Source organism: Heloderma suspectum, chromosome 13 (assembly GCF_057233095.1).
Source record: "Heloderma suspectum isolate Gila_16-S chromosome 13, 16-S_ref, whole genome shotgun sequence".
Classification (NCBI taxonomy): domain Eukaryota; kingdom Metazoa; phylum Chordata; class Lepidosauria; order Squamata; family Helodermatidae; genus Heloderma; species Heloderma suspectum.
The window spans coordinates 24,247,697-24,267,918 of NC_139470.1; the positions used below are offsets into that span (position 1 = coordinate 24,247,697).

The 20,222-nt window shown below is 43.5% G+C and overlaps 1 protein-coding gene across 3 annotated transcripts in view; it reads right to left on the minus strand.

The window, feature by feature from the left end:
* TAOK3 (TAO kinase 3) overlaps positions 1–20,222 on the minus strand; it is a 143,448-nt gene that overhangs the window by 75,317 nt on the left and 47,909 nt on the right. For all 3 annotated transcript variants that reach the window (XM_084820464.1, XM_084820463.1, XM_084820466.1), the window contains exons 7-13: positions 18,471–18,567; positions 12,740–12,853; positions 11,009–11,100; positions 8,684–8,777; positions 6,626–6,707; positions 5,442–5,609; positions 282–488 (exon numbers count right to left, since the gene is read on the minus strand). In XM_084820464.1, the coding sequence (XP_084676590.1) occupies positions 282–488; positions 5,442–5,609; positions 6,626–6,707; positions 8,684–8,777; positions 11,009–11,100; positions 12,740–12,853; positions 18,471–18,567 (854 nt within the window). The remainder of the gene's footprint in view (positions 1–281; positions 489–5,441; positions 5,610–6,625; positions 6,708–8,683; positions 8,778–11,008; positions 11,101–12,739; positions 12,854–18,470; positions 18,568–20,222) is intronic.

Below are 20,222 nucleotides of genomic sequence, written 5' to 3' on the forward strand. Positions count from 1 at the left end.
AGGTTCATGCATCTCATACATGCGTCTCGCTTTCCCAGCATTAGAAAAGATGTGAGTCTTTGTCCATTGCCTGGACACTACCCTATAGGCATTTTAAAATGCACATCAGGAAACCCTGGGAGCAGCTCTAAATCCTGCAAGGGCACAGAGCCTACTTCCTGCAACTAGCTGTTTGGGAAATGCTCTATAGGTTATCTTATTGTGCCTTCATAGGTCTGAAGAAGAAAGAGCAGTAAAGCAGAAATTGCCTGAGGTTGGGGAGAGAGCACAAGTGAACATACCTTCTTGTGCACAACAGAGGAAGTGGAATTAATGGTGCTCTCGTCGTCATGCATCATGACCACCTCAGAGCTGCTCTCATCCATGACCTCCTGTATGCTGTTGACACTGCTGTTCTGACTGCCTGTGCTCACAGACATGCTGGGGATAGAATGGTTGCTGCCCAGACTGTCCATCTTCCTATTCAGGTTTGTCCCATGCTCACTGTCCTACAAAACAAGGGGCAGGAGCATTAAAAGAAAAAAAAGATACCACAGGAAGCAAACTCCTAAACATACATTCGGCAGTAGCAAGTGCTCCATTAAGGGCAACCCTACAGAAAGGAACATTTTCATCTTGCCTTAGTAAAGTTCCTCTCGCCAGACGTGATGATGGAGGTGAGACAGTCGGAACTGAGGAGGCGCCTTTCCTAAGGCACATTGTCCAGAAAATGATTCCTATCCACTAAGTATCTATGCAAAGCACTGAAAATGACCTAATCTTTTCAGTCTTGCAGTTACTGCAGTTCTCATCTTTTGCTTGAGGCAGGACTAGGCATGGTAGCATTAGGAAAGGAAATCCCAAGCAGGTGATGTGACTGAAGTAACATTATTCCTCCCGCAAAGGAAAGTTACTCCTCACTACCCAAGGACGAGTCAGGCAAATAGAACTGTGGAGATTCCTGACTACCTCTGGTCCCCAGTAATATTTTCATGAGGTTTTTCATTTTAGTAGGGACAATTACCCCAAAGTAAAGCTGTGTCTGCACTGCCACACTTTCACTGCAACCTTAGCCTTTTATTTCTTAATTTACTGTGCCTTGTTGCCTCCCACAAAACATGCTTTGCAAGCCCTGTAGGTTATACGCAGTGAAGTCTAAAGCAGACATGGCCCTCCTGGTTTGTTCTTGCACAGGTCTGACTGGATTTTAAATAAAACACACACATATGTATTATAAAATAAACACACATCTATGTGTCCTCATGGCTAAATTTCTGTGCATGTGTGTGCAAGATCTGAAAAAAAGTGAGGAGGGGGAAATACCTTCCAAGGGATTGTGGGAGCAAATACATGCAAAATTTGAAAAGTTGGAAAAATGTCTTTGTAGATTAATGAGTATGTAGACATGCAAACTGTTATATTTTTAAGAAGCCCCAACAAAGGTGGAGAAAGAGGACATGGGTAAGGGCTGGAGTGGAATGAGATGGAAAACACTGGTCCAAACAATCACTGCTAGCAATTAGGGACACCCTGATAGGTTGGCCCCTCTTTTGTGAAATACAAACGTTTGCTGCATTTAAAATATCCCACAACAGCACCAAATTACAGACGGGCCACAGTATTAAGTACAGATTGCTCAAACCACTCATTGTATATATTAGAATGCAAGAACTGGCAGCGCGGACATAACCTAACTCACAGGACATGACTACAACCCTGAAGTGAGCACATCACAAAACCATGCTGAATCATTTCAAATAAACTACAATATCATAGGAATTTGCTGTGGGCTTTGAAAATACACTGGTCTCAGTTTTTCATTTGTGTCCTTGTCTGCCATTGTGCACAACAAAGGAAGTTGTTGTGCACAACAGTTTTTCATTCTTGTTTGAAAAATCCCAGTGGTGAGGGCTTGACCATTATTGACTTAAGAGATCTGGTATACAGGGTCCCAAGCAGAGAAGAGGACACAGGCAGAAATTTCTCTCCTCAATTCACTGCATTGATTATCTCCATTTTCCTGGGAGGGAAATGCTGGAAGCTGAAAAACATTCCCTTATCCAAAAGGTAACCTCTTAACTTGGATGATTAGTAAGTTAATATGTTTAATGTTAAACTTAATAAACCAGCCAGGTTTGTTAAAATAGAGCAGTGCTGAATAAGCCTCCACTTTTCAGACATTTAAGCACTCTTTGCAAAACCATTTGTTAGTTTAAATTGTCCTCACTTACCTTCAACTTCAATTGCCTTCAGTGGTATTATCAGGGAGCCAAATCTAACAGAGGATTTTATTTACTAAAATCCTTTAACATCATCAGATGAAGTGTCGTGATGTTATCCTAATTGGGCGGGATCATCCATGTGACTAATCCAGAGTGAGAAAGCATCCACAGGGGGAAATGGGGCTGAGCGAAGTGGAAACAAGGTGAAGGTTCACACCAGCTTTTGTGGTAAGGGGAGGCAGAATGTACTCTGCAGAAATTGCTAGTTTCAATCCCAGGATTGGAACTGGTTAATACTTAGTACAGTCCTACTTAAAACTTGGATGTGGTTCTTTGAGAGCTAGCATGTTAAAGCCTGTGACAGACACAATAGTGCATACAAGAATTTTAAGAAGTTACATGTCTAAAAGAAATAATATTTTAAAGTAATCACATGCCAGTTCATAGAGAGCATATGCATAGGCAGCTTTCCCGTTTCCTGATAAGTACACACTTATCATTTTCTCAAAATATATTTTGCAGAAGTTTCTTTTCCCCTTCTGTAAATGGCATAAAGCTGTGGCTTTTTTGGTCTAGATACCCTTAAGATACCATACATCATGCACCAGAAGGGGAAGGTGGTCACAGATGGCAGAATTTTCAGTTATATTTTAGGAATAGATGTATATTTGGAGACTGTCAAACAAATGCAGCCTTGGTAATATCTGGCTTTTATATTTAAAACAGCTATACATATGCATTGATTACAGAGGGATGCTCTGACATGCTTACAACGCTCAATTTCACATGCTGCATGCAAATATTATTTGAAGGACTGAAGAGTAAGCTTGTTTGGACCACTCCAAAGGTATGCCTTGGTGAGGGCAACTTATACCATGTCAGTGTATTGATGCTTCTCCAAAATCCGTCTCCCACCACTATGGCCCTCTCTACATCCATACACTGACTCTCTGTCATGCTTAAAGTAAAATGATGATGCCTAAGTCCTCACTTTAACTATTTTGCAAACCCATTCATGTTTCAATTATTTGACCTGTTCCAACTTCACTGACGGCTAAATATATGTTACATTAAGCACGTAATCTGCAATTGTGTGTTTGTTTTTTTCTTTCTTAAAATAGCACTGCAGGGGTGCTGATCAGGATTGGGACAGCAGCATATTTGGGGCAGGGGAAGAGGGAATGTAACACTTTGCCCCTGCTGCAGTCTCAATCTAACGCAAAGAAAAAACAAGCATGCAATTGCAAACGATGCATTCCACACAACATTTAGTTTGGCCCTGGATGACCCTGAGTTCCAGTGTTACACAAAATGGAAGAAAATGTCTCTTTCTAAAAAATTAATGAAAATGAAGGAAACACTGCAATTATAATGAGATTCAAGCACAGATAGAGTATGACAACATGATAAACTTTTGTCAAGGACTGGCTGTATCTAGCAGTACAGGAAACTATGAAGCAATTTTAAGTTGGGAACCTTGAGGCAAAGGTGTGTGAAAGTGATTCACAAGTTCCTGCTATCACACTCATCTTCATTGGTAGACCTACTATGAGGGGAAAGGAACGAAACTCTCTCTCCATCCATTCTCTTCACAATGTTCATAATTTTATAAGTCTGTCATAAGACACTGTGGAATCTGTTTCTTTAAAGTTTTCAGGAAGCATCTGGGCAGGCATCCATTGGAGATACTTTAGGTATAAGATTTCCATTCTTAGTGGACCACCCCACACCACCAAGTGCCTTCCAACTCTGCAGTTCTATATTACAGAATCTTTCAAGGCGGAAGGTGGTTGACTTTTAGCTCTCATTCTTAAACAGAGCAAGCTAAACCCATCATGTATAGGTCTAAGCACTAGAAATATGTCAGGTTACTTTGAAAATCTTGGTCCTAAAAACCCAAATGTAGATTTGGAAATTGTATAAATGGGCAACTTGAGGTTCATCAGATGGAATCAGTTCCGAGAGCAGCTTCATCTGGTCCCTGCAACTCTGCTTAACTTAATCGAGGTGTGGTAAAGAGTTTGCTGACAGTTTCACTTGTAAGAGGAATACTTCTTAATCATCGTAAGATATTTTCCACACTAACATTTTTGTCTCAGGGTTTTGTATGCCTCAGCACATGTAACTCCATCACTACTGTGGACACAACTATGACAGTCAAGTGACAATTCTGTGCATTCTCTTAACAGCACTACTTGCCCTGAATTAATTTATCTAACTCCTTCGCTCTTAGCTCATCCTTCTTGCTAGATTTTGCAGGCTCTTTGGGGTAGGGGTACTTTTATTTGATAGAAAGAATTGCCAGTTTCTGCAGCTTGGGAGTCAGAACCCAAAGGTTATGACATCCTCAGCCCATCTAAATTGCTTGGCCCCTGAGAATCTAGCCTCTCGGTCTAAAGAACTTGGCAACTATTTTCTCCCAGCCAGAAGAAACCCCTGCTATTGGGAAATGGGCATATTGCCCCAGGTGTCTCTGCTCCTTGGAGGCTGTCTTGCATTCCTCCATGAGAAGATGCCAGAAGCAGCCCATAGGTTAATAGTTGCCCATCTCTGTTCTACGACAGGTTAGCAGGTGCCAGACACCAGAGGAACTCATGAAGCCAGCAGGTCCAGTGCATCACTATCCTTTCAGATCTGGACACGGACTTGCAGTTATTCAAACACCATCCAAAGCCTGAGCCACCAATATAAACTCCAATATACACTCCCTAGTGGTCCCTTCAAGGACAGACCAGTTTGGCAGAGACCCTGATAGGCCTATTTGGGGTCTTTCCTGCTGAACCAGGTCAGTTCTCAACTAACTCAACTTATCAGGGTCGCCAGCCTGTTGGCCCTGTCCTTGGATACACTCTCGTGTCTGCACTGCCTTTGCCTTATTCTCCGGACCCAGTCCTGTGAAGTTCACACAGAGCTGACATATACCCAGTGTGGTCTAGAGGCATTGAATAGAAAGGTGGGTAACCCTCTGCTGAGAATAAAGATGCTTTTGGATCCAATTAGCCCCCTGCTCCCCATGGCCCTGAACAATGACTGGCAGCAAGCTCTGACTCCTTGAGACACTTACATTGCATCTGTTTGAAAAATTGAAAAATATCATGGGACAGAAATAAGAAAAAAGTCATTGCTGTTCACAACAAAATCCCACAGGTCATGCTGGGGCCCAGGAAAGGGTGGTTGGGAGGGACCACATGCAGTGGGGGGCTTATTATTACCCATCACCGGTATAGATAAACTTGATACCTCCTCCTCTTCCTGGGATTCGTTCAGAGGGCCGTTGTGGGCCTCTTGGAAAAGGATTTTCTTCATTTTCCGGTACTGAAGGTTATCCAGCTCTCGCACAGCATCCTTCGTCCTTTGAATCAAGTCTATTAGAACCCGTGGAGGCCGCTCACAGCGAACAAACACATGCTGGTTTTAGAAGGATACAGAAGCACTCTGGATCAGAAGAGAAAAATACATACACATACAAAACGACACCACCACCACCACCACACAAATTTCTGCACATATATACTAGGACTGAAAACACTATTTGGAGTAACTAACTGCAGCTGAATTTTTTTTTTTGTGGCATCCCATGTTAAAATTGCATTCAAGGCAAATGGCATTCTGGTAAGCTTCCTATCTGCACCACTGGATGTCAGCAATAAATACCAATATATTTTTCCTTGTGTTTTCAAAAGGAAAGTGGCTGCAAACTAAAAAAGGTAAGCCTCACCAAGGAGGCACAAGTAATTGCCAGTATTTCTCAGTTCCCACTTTGACCTTTCCCAGCCCAATTCCCATCTTAACCTACTTAGTGGAGGTCAATCAACTTCAAGAAACCACCCATCATGACAGCCCCTTATGGTAACACACTGGCATATTCGATTAAATGCTACTTGGGATCTCTTTTACTGAGAGTAGGCCCACAACCATGCACAACTGATGCACATGCCCCTACTGAACAGGAAAGTGGACCTTCACAATGTGTCTGCCTAGTTGAGCCTGTGCCTCTTATTGGTCTCTCAGTCCTCCAATCTATCCTCACCCCTGCTTTTGCTATTCATCCCTAGCACCATGCCATCTACCTGTCTTCTCCTCCCCTGGCTCGAACTCACTGCCACCTATCAGAATCCTGTTGGCTTGAGAAAAAAAACCCAACAAGCGATGGCAGATGTTGAATTAGAGTGCGTGTTTTACGGTGGGTTTAGTAACAGCTGCAAAGCTGAAATAACTAGACCCTCTATTCTAATCCAGTTTAAGTCACATCTCAGTGGGGCAGGGGGAACTGAAGGAGGAGAGTGGTACGTACTCTCTAAAGGAACACCGAAGGTGACTCAAGTGCTCTCCTACGCAGCATCTCCCAGTCCCAAATCATGCTATATGTCCCCTCCACACTATAGAAAGCACACATGTATTCTTGCGGATATTTGAAAAATTACCCGCAATAGTTCTGCTGATGATGGTCTTTCCTGAGGTATTTTCTGCAAGCAGTAATCGACAAATCCCCTAAAAGAGTCGGTCCTGAGGATAGGAACAGAATATATGTGAAAATACATTTAGGTTTGGGAAGGTAAGGAAATAAAGCTCACACCAGCTGAGAATCAGCAAGACACCAAGAGAGACAGAAAGAAATCAAGCCTGGATTCTGAAATTCAGGCCTATAGCCTGTGTAATCACCTCCACGCATCCTCCAGATCAAGAGTTCACCAAATATAGCCAGTGTGGTGTAACAGATAAGAGTGTTATGTTTAAGATGTGAGCAACACAGGTTCAAATTCTTGGTTAGCCAGCAGGGGTAGGCAACAGAGAGCCTATAGGCTACTGAGAGAAGGGTGTATTCTATCCTAAGTACTTGCATAGTAAGGAGAAACATCTTTAAAAAGAAAGATAGATTCCTTCAAGCCCGTTTTAAGTGAGTGGTCCCCAGTGTAGTTTTGGGTGGTCTGAAAAATTGTGATGAAGGGGAAAACATAGATGAGTGGCTGTCCACTGTTGGAGCTGTCACACAGAAGAGCCACCACTGGAAAAGTTGTCAAGCCCATGGTGTAATGCTAGCATCAGCCCAGCATAGAAGCACCTTATTTTATTTAAGACATTGCTATCTGACCTCTCTCAAGTTCAAGGTGCTTCACACCCCATATAACAAGACATTAGAAGCCATCATAAAAATAACAGCAACTGACAAACATGCCAGCCTGACCCACCGTGTGGAACCAGGCACTCGGCTTATTATACAGATTATTATTATTAGACAGATGTCCAAGTTTTCCAATGGAGACATTCCCTACTGTATGTGACCACTGCATTGCAACTGGCTGGAAACGCTCAGCCACTCCTTCAGTTTCAGAGCAGAGTGGCAGAAGTTAGAACGTAAGCTATTTTCTTGAAACTATTACAGGAGAATGTGCCATGGACAACAGACAAGCAAATTTAATGAAAAATGAACTACCCTTGGATGTTCTGTAACAATAAATTTCATGATAATGCCTGGTTATATGTCTTTCTCTTTACTGTAATGATTTTCTATTATATGTACAAATATAATGAATTATTTATATTTTCTACTTTAATTTTAAAAAGTGGCAACTGTACAGATACATTGGTGTTTCGTATGGTGAATATGTAAAGTGGGAAAAATAGATGCGAACTGTAGGGGTGGACAGTTGTTCAGTCCCAGGTTCAGTCCCCAGCATCTTTGCATGCAGAAGGTCCCAGGTTCAATCCCCAGCATCTCCAGTTAGAAGATCAGGTAGGTGGTGATGGCACAGACCTTTTTCTCCTTGAGATCCTGAAGAGCTGCTTTTAGTCAGAATAAATAATACTAGGCTAGGTAAACAGCTTCCTGAGGACTCCTTAGCATGAGTACACATACACCAGCACAGGGGTCCCCAATCCTTTTGGGTCAGTGGGCACATTTGTTATTTTGAGTACAATCAGCACTCTCACAAAATGGCTGCCATATGGGGTACCTTGCCCATTCATGAAATGGCTGCCAGAAGCCAAACTGGTGAGACAAAAAAAAAAAGAGTAACTTGCCCAAGAAGTCTAAGTACAAGGCCGAGGTGAGGGCTGAGCTCCAAAACACAAAGCCACTCTTTGGAACCCAAATAAAGACGGTGCTGGAAGGCAGCACTTTGCTTTGCAGCATGCCATCCCCCCAAGTAATTTTTCTTTTAATCTTAAGGAAAAAAATTAAAACTCGGATGGGCAAGGCATACGCTGGAGACCCCAGTACCATCATTTTGAGATGAACTTCTGTCATTCATGATTCATGCATCTGCTGCAGGAAAGACCAGTTTGAGGCCAACATGACTGGCACGAAGTGTGGAAGCCACTGAGTGAGGACTGGAATCTGGGTCTCCCATATCCGTACCAATATACTACCTACTGCACCACAACAGCTTTCATTGCATTGTCACACGTTGGGCAGGAAGGAGAGTCCAGGAGAACTTCCAGACCAGAAGAACTTTCCAAAGCAGATGGCAGTTCGTAATTACCATTCATTTGACTGTAGCGTAGGGGAGTCATTTTGGGCTATGTGATATAAGGCACTCATAGCATTCATATTGAAGAGGGGAGGTTTCCGTTCCGCTGTAAAGAGAGGGAAAGGGAGTAATGAGAAAAAAGTGCACTAAGCAAGTCATAAGAAAGGTTCATATTTTGCATTCAGGAAGACTATGACCGCTATTTAAGGTTGTGTGGAAAGAGGCGATCCTTCAGATATTGTGGTTCCAAGCCATGAAAGGCCTTAAAGGTTAAAACTAGCACTCCCAAAAATGGACTGGGAGCCAGTGAAGATGGTAAAGAATTGGTGTCATGTGTTCATAACGCCCAGTTCGCAGTTTTGCAGCTATATTTTGAACTAACTGAATTTTCCAGAACATTTTCAAAGGTGGCCTCACATATAGCACAGTGCAGTAATCGAAGTGGGAGGTTTTAGGCATCAAGACATTTTTATTTTCCCAGGCATTTGATGTTTGAGATCTTTTAAAATGTTTGCCTGTTTTAGTACTGCTTCTGCCTATGTTTACATTGTTCTGTGTTCTTAATTGTGCATCATCATCATATTTTACATAGTTATAGGTTCTGCATTATTCCTACTATTATTAATCATAATAATAGGAATGATAATGCAGAAGAACTTACAACAATGTAAAATATTAATATTAGTAATATTCTAGTTTTGTAAACTTCTCTGTAGACTTTCTGAAGTAGAAAGGTGGGGTTATACATATTCTACAATAAAACAAATAAAACAGCTTATCTGAAGACATAAGGCTTAGAGAGTTGCTTGTTATTTTAAAAGGGAAAGATGAAGTTCTACTGCCAGTGAATTGTGTATGCAAACCAATCACAGCATACATATAGTCTCATCCTGTCACCTCTCTCCTGGTTCTCTCAATGGCTACTAGTCCTGATGCCTCTATGCTGCTACCTCCAGAAATCAGAGGCAGTGAGCCTATGTACACCAGTTGCTGGGGAACATGGGCAGGAGGCTGCTGTTGCATTCATGTGCTGCTGGTTGGCCACTGTGTGAAAAAAATGCAGGACTAGATGGACCCTTGGACTGATCCAGCATGGCTCTTCTTATGTTCTCCTCACACAATGGCAATATGGTTAATACTTGCTTTACGTGTTTCTTCCATCTCACTTTCTCCTATCTACTTCCCAATGGATCAGTCAGAGCATACTTTTAAAATAAACAACCACCACCATCCCCAAGTTTTGCATCTATACATTCTGCACACTGCAACAGGCAAGCCCAAGTTGTGCAAAGGAAGCAAATGTGCATATATTTGCTTATTCGGCATAATCTAGAAGGTTTCTGCTAGCCACGGAGAGAAGGCAAGGAGCTATGCAGAGCACAAGACCACCAACCTTTAATGGCAACTGCTGCAAACCTGATTGGCCTCCTTTTTTGCTTCTGGGATTTTACCAGGGAGTAGCAATTACATAGAAAGCAAGCGGAGTTTCTCAGGATGCTACGTTCTACACCTGATACCACACATGCCCACAGTGTGACCACAGAAACCATGCCATCCCGAACAGTTTCCACTGTTTGAAACTCATCTTGCTCAGCTATTGCAAATGACTGTAGCCCACACCAGCTAAGCATAAAAGTCCGTCTGGAGTCCACTTGGAGTAGAACTTTTAGTGTACTGGCTCCCTCACTGCTGAACTCCCTGCCAGTTGATTTCAGGAAGGCACTATTTTTGCTTTGTTTTGGGCATCTGTTAAAACATCTTTATTTAAACAAAATTTTCCTGAATGACCAGCCACAGTTTTATTGGTATAATTTGATTCTGAACGTGTGTGTGTGTGTGTGTGTGTGTGTATGTATTTTGATTGTTTTTTCTTTACTGTTCACCATTCAGGAATCTTTTTAGTTTTAAAACAGTTTATACATTTTATAAATAAATAAGTAAATGCCCTGCCCAAGTCACTGATCCCCAGGAGCAATGGAAATGCCACAGCATAAACTAAAGACAGGGATGGTGAACTGGTGGCTCACAGGCTGAATTTGGCTCGAAAACATGTTCTTTTCCTTTTTACAAGCTGTCAGAGGCATTCTGTGCTCTGTTAAACATCACACCTCTCTTTGAGCTTTGTATGTCTACATTCATCAGCCGCTGCATAACTGCAAAGTTCTTGCTGTTAGTGGTGATATTTAGAAGCAGACTGCTGAGGAAGCAGCTGTTTGCACAGCAAAATAGACTTCCTGACACCAGACCAGTATCTGGAGAATACAGACTTGAGCACCCCTGAATTGTAGCATCAAATTTAGCAGGCTGGTACTTTACAAAATATGGCCATTTACTCACCTAACTCTATGCATGTGATTCCAAGAGACCAAATATCTACTTTTCCATCATACTGTCCTTCATCCATAGCCAGGATTACCTCAGGGGCCATCCTACCATGCAGGGATACAAACAGTGCAGGTTACACAACACAAAAGCAGAAGCCTCAGCATGGAGGAGGTGAGTTGTTTCCCCCACCCCAAAGTAATCCTCACCAGCATAGCCACCCCAGAACTTAAAAGAATCAGCATGGAGCAGAATTAAGCCATGCTGGAAAAAAACAGTACTCACCTGCTTAGCAAAAACTTCTTCCAGAGGTGATGGTAAGGAGGTATGAGCAGAGCAAAACAAAAAGGGCAACCTAATGGTCTGCTGTTATTGCAACATGCTGGCAGATGGGCGACCCACACCAACCTCATTGGCATTGTACCTGGAGTCAGCCAGCAGGGGCTGAAAGGGTCCTAAGGCATCAATTTCAGTCTCACCAGAGGCGGTGAGTTTTCCCACTGACACACCAACAGTGTTTTCCTGGAGATGCTCAGCCTGGGAGCGCAGCTATGAAAGAAACAAGGGGATCTGGAGCAGAGTGGGGAAAGGGGGGGGGGGTCTAAGATAACAGGTGTACAAGGCAAAACAGCAGGGAAATCCACACTAAGGGCATATCTGCATTGCTTGTTTTGAAGAGAGAAGACCCAGTTGCTGCAGTCTATGTGCCCTTCCCCATATGAACACAGCTTCATGCTGGGCTGAGTCCTGACCTGTTCCTATGTGTACACAGCCACTGTGGAATAGTAATATAGACACAAGAGATACCCTTTTCTACCAAGATCCTTTGGTTAGTTTCTAGTTCTGTAGACAAGTGAGAAGCCAAGAGTGTGAAAGGGTACCTGGACACATCCCATACCCAACTCTGGGCCTTTACAGGTGAGAATAACGCTCTATCCTCTCGGTGTTCTCAGCCAGTGGCATGTTAACAGGCATTGTAGAATAGTGGCTAAGAGAATGAGTTGTGACTCAGGAATGCCCAATTTAAATTTTGCCTTTGCCATGAACACACTAGGTGGCTTTATGCAAGCCAATCAGCTGCAGCCTGACCTTATGTACAAAATGGAGGTGATAATATCTCATAGAAACCACCCCAAGGGCAGCTAGAACCTGAAGCAGAATTTTTCCCCCACACAGAAGAGGCCCTGCAAGGCACAGAAACACTGCTGTGTCAGGAGGCAGACTTTAGGTGCCATTCAAGCCAGAAGAGTGGGATGGGGACACACACACACACACACACACACACACTACAACCCATAGGATGCCATCTGTTGGAAGCTCAAACCTGGTTGTTGTGAACAGTTCTTGCACAACAGCATAGTTGTCAAGGAGGTCCGTGCAGAAAAAAATTCTGGAGATTGCTCCATGTGTGTGTATTGGCACAAAGGCACCGAATTTGTTACTGGAGGAAGTGATGGCATGGATATCTTGTGCCATGTGCTGCAGTGAGGCAACAGGCAGCACCAGCAAGTGCCAGTGAAAACAGCAGGAGCACTGCGCATCAATGCTCAGCATTTGAAACAGCTGCTGCTTCCCCCCAGAAGTAGATTTCCCCAGCAAGTCAAACTTGGGCACCGAATTGCATGGTATAGTTTTGATGCCACCCCACAATTCATCTAAAAGGGCAGGATTGCATTTACAGGCTGCATCAAGGCTTTTTTTTTTTAAGTGTCCCATGAAAGACAAAAGGAAAGTTGCCCTCCTTACCAGTAAGGTGTCCCCACGAAGGAGTTGGCTGGAGAGGCTATAGATGCGGACCCAAAATCAGCTAGCTTCACTTGACCTGGCTCTGTTAGGAGAATATTTCCTGCTTTAATATCCCTTTTGAACAGAAGGAGGAAAACCACAATCATGGTTACAAAAGGAATTTCTTTATAATATGAATTAATCACCCTACAGTTTAAGCTACCAGTTTAAGCTACCATCTTACAGTTTAACACAGGGATAGGCAGCTAGAAGCTTGGGTGTGTGTGTGTCAATCTCAGAGGGTTTTCATGTGGCTTCCAATGTGGACCCCAATCCCGAGGACACTCCTTTATGGTGCATTTCCAACAATTTTGCACAGTGCGTGGTGAGACACAGTCGAAGGGCTCTTCAGCCCCAATTAAATTTCAGTATGAGCAGCAGATGAAGCTGTAGCCAGGTTTTCCTCTTGTGTAGTTCATCTTACTCATTCATGTGTGTGAGTTAAGACACGGGGAAATGGATGAGGTGCATAAGAGGAAAATTCCCTGTTGGTATTTATATGCCTTATGAGAGATGTAATGCATCCTGCAGGGCCTCTACAAACATCCGTTAGAATGATGTCATCAATTCATAAATGCCTGGGAAATTATGTTCCTATAGACAGCACATATCAACTCTGTGTTTGTCACAGAACCAGTCTATATGGCATTTAATGGACACAATATCCTCAATATGTGAATAAGATGTTCTCCCAACATGTACAATCTAACAGTAGCCTTTCAATTCTGGTGGGTTACATTCCCTTGCATATAAGTTTGCAGACAGCTAATTTTGCCAATGTCATTATGTCCCATAATTTTAAAAGCCACTCCTATCTATAATAATAAAACTGGATGTGGGTCTATCCATCACCACTGTAGTGCTAAGACCGTGAAAACTAGACACCTGAAACTTGGCACGTCTGCTAAGGGGATCCTACGGGTGTGTACCTTGGAGTTATTTTCTTTTTTAAATGCATTAATTAATTTTAATTAATGTAAATATTTCCATGTGGTTGAAGCCTGCAACAACATTGTTAGGCACTAGGGGCAGACTTCCCTAACCAGCACATAGTTTTGAAGTAGGGATGGATGAATCTGTCAATTTTGGCTTCTAATTTTTCCAATCTTAAGTTTGACTGGTCTGGAACCGTTAGAATTTCTCCAGTCTTAAGTATGGTTCATTCCAAACTTTGAGATTTTTTTTTTAAGTTCACATGGAAATTCATAAGCATCATTGTGCAAACTTCTCTTGACACATGCATTTTCGCTTAATATGCACATTTGTGCAAGCAATTTTCTTAATAATGCACTTTTGAACGTTATTTGCTCTTATATGCATTTTTACACACATTTTTTGAATGGAGAACTTCATTGTAACATTCAGAGAAGTGCAAATTTTGAAGGTTAACCGAGTTTTGGTTTGCATAGTGGTTTGAAAGGGCAAAAATAAGTAAGTTCATATTAAAATGCAAACTGAACTAATTTCTCCCCCACCCCTACTTTGCAAATCATACAGTTTGAACCTAGGGGAGTTTAAGTAGGGTGAAGGACACAGTTATGCCTGCTCCCTCCCCACTGTTAGGGGAATGGAGTGGACAGACCCCTCCATTAGGGGTCAATAGGGGTGCATGTGGCAGGGGCCGTGCCTAGGAGTACCCGCAGGCATGGCTTCACTCAGACCAGGTGGGCACAATGTGTCCAGAACTCTGACAGCTGTGTAGGTGTGCCTAAAGGCTTCACTGTATCAACCTATGGGCTATTTAGTAGGCTGGGGGACAGTTATATGCCTGCTCCCTCCCACTTGCCATGGGGTCGCCCCATCTCAGGGGAATGGAGTGGGAAGACCTCTCCCGCAGGGGTGCAACATAGAAGAGGCCATGACTAAGGATGGCAGCAAGCATGGCTTCACTCAGACAAGGCAGGCAGAATGTGTCCATCTCTGACAGCTGCGTAAGTTTGCTTGTAGCTTTCACTGAATCAATGTAAAGGCTATTCCTAGCCACGTGAAGCCGGATCTGTTTGCTAGTTTAAAATATTTGCTAGTTTGACAACTTCCACGGCAGCTTACAATCAGCAATTAAAACAAAGATGAAAAACCAGTAAGGCAGGAAAATATGTCACCAGCATAAAAACTGCTCTAAAAGACCTTGTAAACGGATTTGGCCAATAAAGTATTCGCCTATAGGGGACTGGAATGCTAAAGTAGGAAGTCAAAAAATCACCGGGATAACAGGAAACCATGGCCTTGGTGTACAAAATGAAGCAGGACAAAGGCTAATAGAGTTTTGCCAAGACAACATGCTGATCATAGCAAACACGCTTTTCCAACAGCACAAGAGGCAACTCTACACATGGACATCACCAGATGGTAAATATCGAAATCAGATGGATTATGTCCTTTGCAGCCAAAGATGGAGACGCTCTATACAGTCAGTCAAAACAAGATCTGGAGCTGACTGTGGCTCAGATCATGAGCTGCTTCTTGCAAAATTTCGGCTTAAATTGAAGAACGTAGGGAAAACCACTAAACTATTCAGGTATGACCTAAATCATATCCCTTATGAATATACAGTGGAGGTGAGGAATAGATTTCAGGGATTAGACCTGATAGACAGAGTGCCTGAGGAACTATGGACAGAGGTCCGTAACATTGTTCAGGAGGCAGCAACTCAATCCATCCCAAAGAAAAAGAAATGCAAGAAAGCAAAGTGGCTTTCTGATGAGGCTTTACAGGTAGCTGAGGAAAGAAGGGAAGCGAAAAGCAAGGGAGAAAGGGAAAGATATACTCAACTGAATGCAGAGTTCCAGAGAATAACAAGGAGAGACAATAAGGCCTTCTTAAATGAACAATGCAAAGAAATCAAAGAAAACAATAGAATGGGAAAGACTAGAGATCTCGTCAAGAAAATTGGAGATATCAAGGGAACGTTTTGTGCAAAGATGGACATGATAAAGGACAAAGAAGGCAGGGATCTAACAGAAGCAGTGGAGATTAAGAAGAGGTGGAAAGAATACACAGAAGAACTATACAGGAAAGATCTGAATGTCCCTGATAGCCATGAGAGTGCGGTCACTGAACTTGAGCCGCACATCCTAGAGAGTGAAGTCAAGTGGGCCTTAGGAAGCATTACTAACAATAAAGCTAGCGGAGATGACAGTATTCCAGCTGAGCTATTTAAAATCCTAAAATATGATGCTGTTAAAGTGCTGCACTCAATATGCCAACAAATTTGGAACACTCAACAATGGCCACAAGACTGGAAAAGGTCAGTTTACATTCCAGTTCCAAAGAAGGGCAATGCCAAAGAGTGTTCAAACTACCGCACAACTGTGCTCATTTCACATGCCAGCAAGGTTATGCTCAAAATCCTACAAGCTAGGCTTCAGCAGTATGTGAACCAAGAACTACCGGAAGTACAAGCGGGGTTTCGAAGAGGGAGAGGAACTAGAGATCAAATTGCCAACATTCGCTGGATCATGGAGAAAGCAAGAGAATTCCAGAAAAACGTCTATTTCTGCTTCATTGACTATGCTAAAGCCTTTGATTGTGTGGATCACAACAAACTGTGGCAAATTCTGAAAGAGATGGGAGTACCAGACCACCTTACCTGTCTCCTGAGAAACCTGTACGAGGGTCAAGAAGCAACAGTAAGAACCGGACATGGAACAACCGATTGGTTCAAAATTGGGAAAGGAGTATGACAAGGCTGTATATTGTCGCCCTGCTTATTTAATTTATATGTAGTACATCATGAGAAACGCCGGGTTGGATGAATCACAGGTCGGAATTAAGATTGCCGGGAGAAACAACCTCAGATACGCAGACGATACCACCCTAATGGCAGAAAGCGAAGAGGATCTAAAGAGCCTCTTTTTGAGGGTGAAAGTGGAGAGTGCAAAAGCTGGTTTGAAACTCAACATTAACAAAACGAAGATCATGGCATCTGGCCCCATCACTTCCTGGCATATAGAAGGGGAAGAAATGGAAGCAGTGACAGATTTTATTTTCTTGGGCTCCAAGATCACCGCAGATGGTGACTGTAGCCATGAAATTAAAAGATGCTTGCTCCTTGGAAGGAAAGCTATGGCAAACCTAGACAGCATAGTAAGAAGCAGAGACATCACCTTGCCGACAAAGATTCGTATAATCAAAGCTATGGTTTTCCCAGTAGCAACGTATGGCTGTGCGAGCTGGACTATAAGGCTGAGCGCCAAAGAATCAATGCTTTCGAACTGTGGTGCTGGAGAAGGCTCTTACAAGTCCCCTGGACTGCAAGGAGGTCAAATCAGTCAATCCTAAAGGAAATCAAGCCTGAGTGCTCATTGGAAGGACAGATACTGAAGCTAAAGCTCAAATATTTTGGCCACCTAATGCGAAGAGAAAACTCACTGGAAAAGACCCTGATGCTGGGAAAGATGGAAGGCAAAAGGAGAAGGGGACGGCAGAGGATGAGATGGCTAGATAGCATCACCGATGCAATGAATATGAGCTTGAGCACACTCCGGGAGAGAACGCAGGACAGGAAGGCCTGGCGTGCTATGGTCCATGGGGTCACGAAGAGTCGGACATGACTGAACGACTGAACAACAACAACAACAACAAAAGCCTCCCTGCGGAGGGCATTCCATCTGTGGGACACCACAACCTGGACTAGCATCAAGGGTAGGCATGGTTGGGCACCTGCCAATGGCCCACACCCAGCAGGGGCCCACTGTCAGGAGCTCCCAGGAGTTGCCCCTCCTCTTCACCATTGCATCCTACTTGTTCACCCGCCTCTTGCTCTGGCCCTGGCAATGACAGCGATGAGAAGGAGGAACAGTAGATGTCACTGCCTATTTGCTAACTGACTCTCTCTACCTGTAAGCAAGCAAGTGGTAGCAATGATGAGAAAGAGGATGAGGAGCAATAGCAGTTGCTGACAATGGTGGGGAGAAGGTAGACTCAGTGAGGGAGGGGGCCCATTGAAGGTGTCTTGCCCAAGGGGCTTCCAAAACCTGGAGCCAGGTCTGTTAATAATCTTACAAGGGGCCTCTTCAGATGGCCACTACCACAGCCAAGGCAGCCCTCTTCCTGCTATCACCCACCTAACCTCAGACGGCAGGGGCACCCAGAGAAGGGCTTTGCAAGTTGATTTTGCATATGGGTCCCAAGCCCATGTATATAGGTCCCAAGCCATATAGGGTATCATAGTTTAACACGAGTTCTGAATTATGCTTGAAAGCAGCCAGAGATGTTCCTTAGGAACTGGTGAGATGTGTTATATCTAGCCAGTCCCAATCAACAATTGAGCAGCTTTATATTGGACTAACTGGACTTCCCAAGTGGTCTTCAAAAGCAACCCCATCTATAAAACAAAACAGTAGTCTAATCTGGCTGCTACCAGTAAATGAAGAATAGCCACCAACTTCTCCTGTCCAGGAGAGGTTGTGGCTGGCACACCAACCTTAACCGATGAAAGGGGCTTTGTGATATGGATGCTGCTTGGGCATCCAAAGCCAGTTTGGATCCAAATTGGATCTAAAAGTGCCCCAGACTGTGAACTGGATTCTTGAGGGTGTGGGAGGAACGTAAATTCATCTGAAGCAGTTAGAATACCACCTCCCCCGGTCTGATGAATCAATGCATTCTTCTTTGCATGGCATTAATGCAAAGAACCCCCCACCCCCACCCCCACCCCCGATATAGAAAACAAGTAACTCTGTGCTCTTACCTATGTATCTTACAATGAGAATGCAGGTAGGCCAGCCCCTGCAAGGCACCATCGGTAATGGCAGCTATCTCCACTTCCTGAAGTGGCTTCTTATGAACTGGATTAGGAGGAGGAGGAAGAGGAGGAGGAGGAAGAGGAGGAGAAATTGGATGATCATCTTTTGACACAATGCTAGGGTAGGAAGGGCTGTGGATGCTCTGCCAATAGATTCATTCATGCAAACCATGATGATAATATCCACACAGGCAGGAACCTTCTTCTGGGCACAAGGACAAAGATATGAGAGGGTGCCCAAAGAAGATGCCATTCGAAAGCAGATATAATGCGTCTTTCTGCCCTTATTTTCCTTTCTGGGAGCCTTGCTCCTTCAATGGTATTATCCACAGTTCCCCAAATTTATTTATTTATTTATTGCATTTATACCCCGCCTTTCTCCCTCTTGCAAGGAACTCAAGGCGGCTTACATTATCCTCCTCCTCACCATTGTATCCTCACAACAACAACCCTGTGAGGTAGGTTGGGCTGAGAGTCTGTGACTGGCCCAAAGTCACCCAGTAAGCTTCCATGGCCAAGTGGGGACTAGAACCCGGATCTCCCGGCTCCCAGTCCGTCACTCTCACCACTACACTACAATGTCTCTAAAGTGACTCTGACTAGCTTCCATAGATGCCCCTTATGCCTGGAACTCCCTCCCCGAACACCAATATAGCATCACCTCTCTTTTCCTTCAAACCCTTCCTCAAAGTCCATCAATTGTGTGAAGCCTTGGACTGACCTCCTTAGTTCTTACCCCAAAATGAAATCAAGCCTAAGAATGCATAATTACAGTTGTACACATTCTTGCCTTCCCCCCTTCTCTTTCCCACTCTTGAAATTTGATTGTAGGGTCCATCAGGCAGGATTCTGGATCTTTTTTTAAGGCTGCCATGCCAGCTACTTTCATGCAGGTAGTTCAAGTCTAGTACTTATGCACATAGCCACCCTCCATCCCCTGGAAGTAAAATGGGATGTGCTACATCTAGTCAACCACAAAAGAACTCCAAAAAGGCCTTACTTAAGCAACCCCAACGAGTTCCTGTTTTTGACTCCTTCCCTGCCAGATCAGCTTTGTTGTTGCCCTGAACAGGACCAGTCAAGACTTAACCCTTCAAATCCAACTAGGGAGGTATTACCCACCTACCACAGTATTGATAATTGAGGTAAGTAACAAATGTATAACAGCTGTCTTCGTTGTGGTAGTTCCACCTTTCATCATCTGATGAGAAACGCAAATCTGGGATGTGAACACTGTCTCACTACCAGAACCAGGTTGAATAAAGGCAGGATTCACTCCTCTCAACTGCATGAAAAATTTAGAAACTGGGCCAGATGAGGATTCAATGCATTTCTAGTCCACACACACTGCGTCTTCAACTCATGCTAGGCTCTATTTGTCCAAAGTGTAGACTGGAAGCTTCCCATCCCTCTGGCTCATGGTAGCCACATTTCCACGTCTCATACTTCTGATTTCAAACATAACCAGCAAGCAAGAGTGCAGGAAAACTAGTCACAGATGCTTCCTTGTTTTGCTGCAAAAGAAGGGTGTTTGGATGGACATCCATAGAATCATAGAACAGTAGAGTTGGAAGAGGCCTATAAGATCATCAAGTCCAACCCCCTGCTCAATGCAGGTATCCAAGTCATTCTTCTAATCTGACTTCTAATCTAATCTGTTGGGCTGATGACCATGGGATCATCAGTCCAACATTCTTC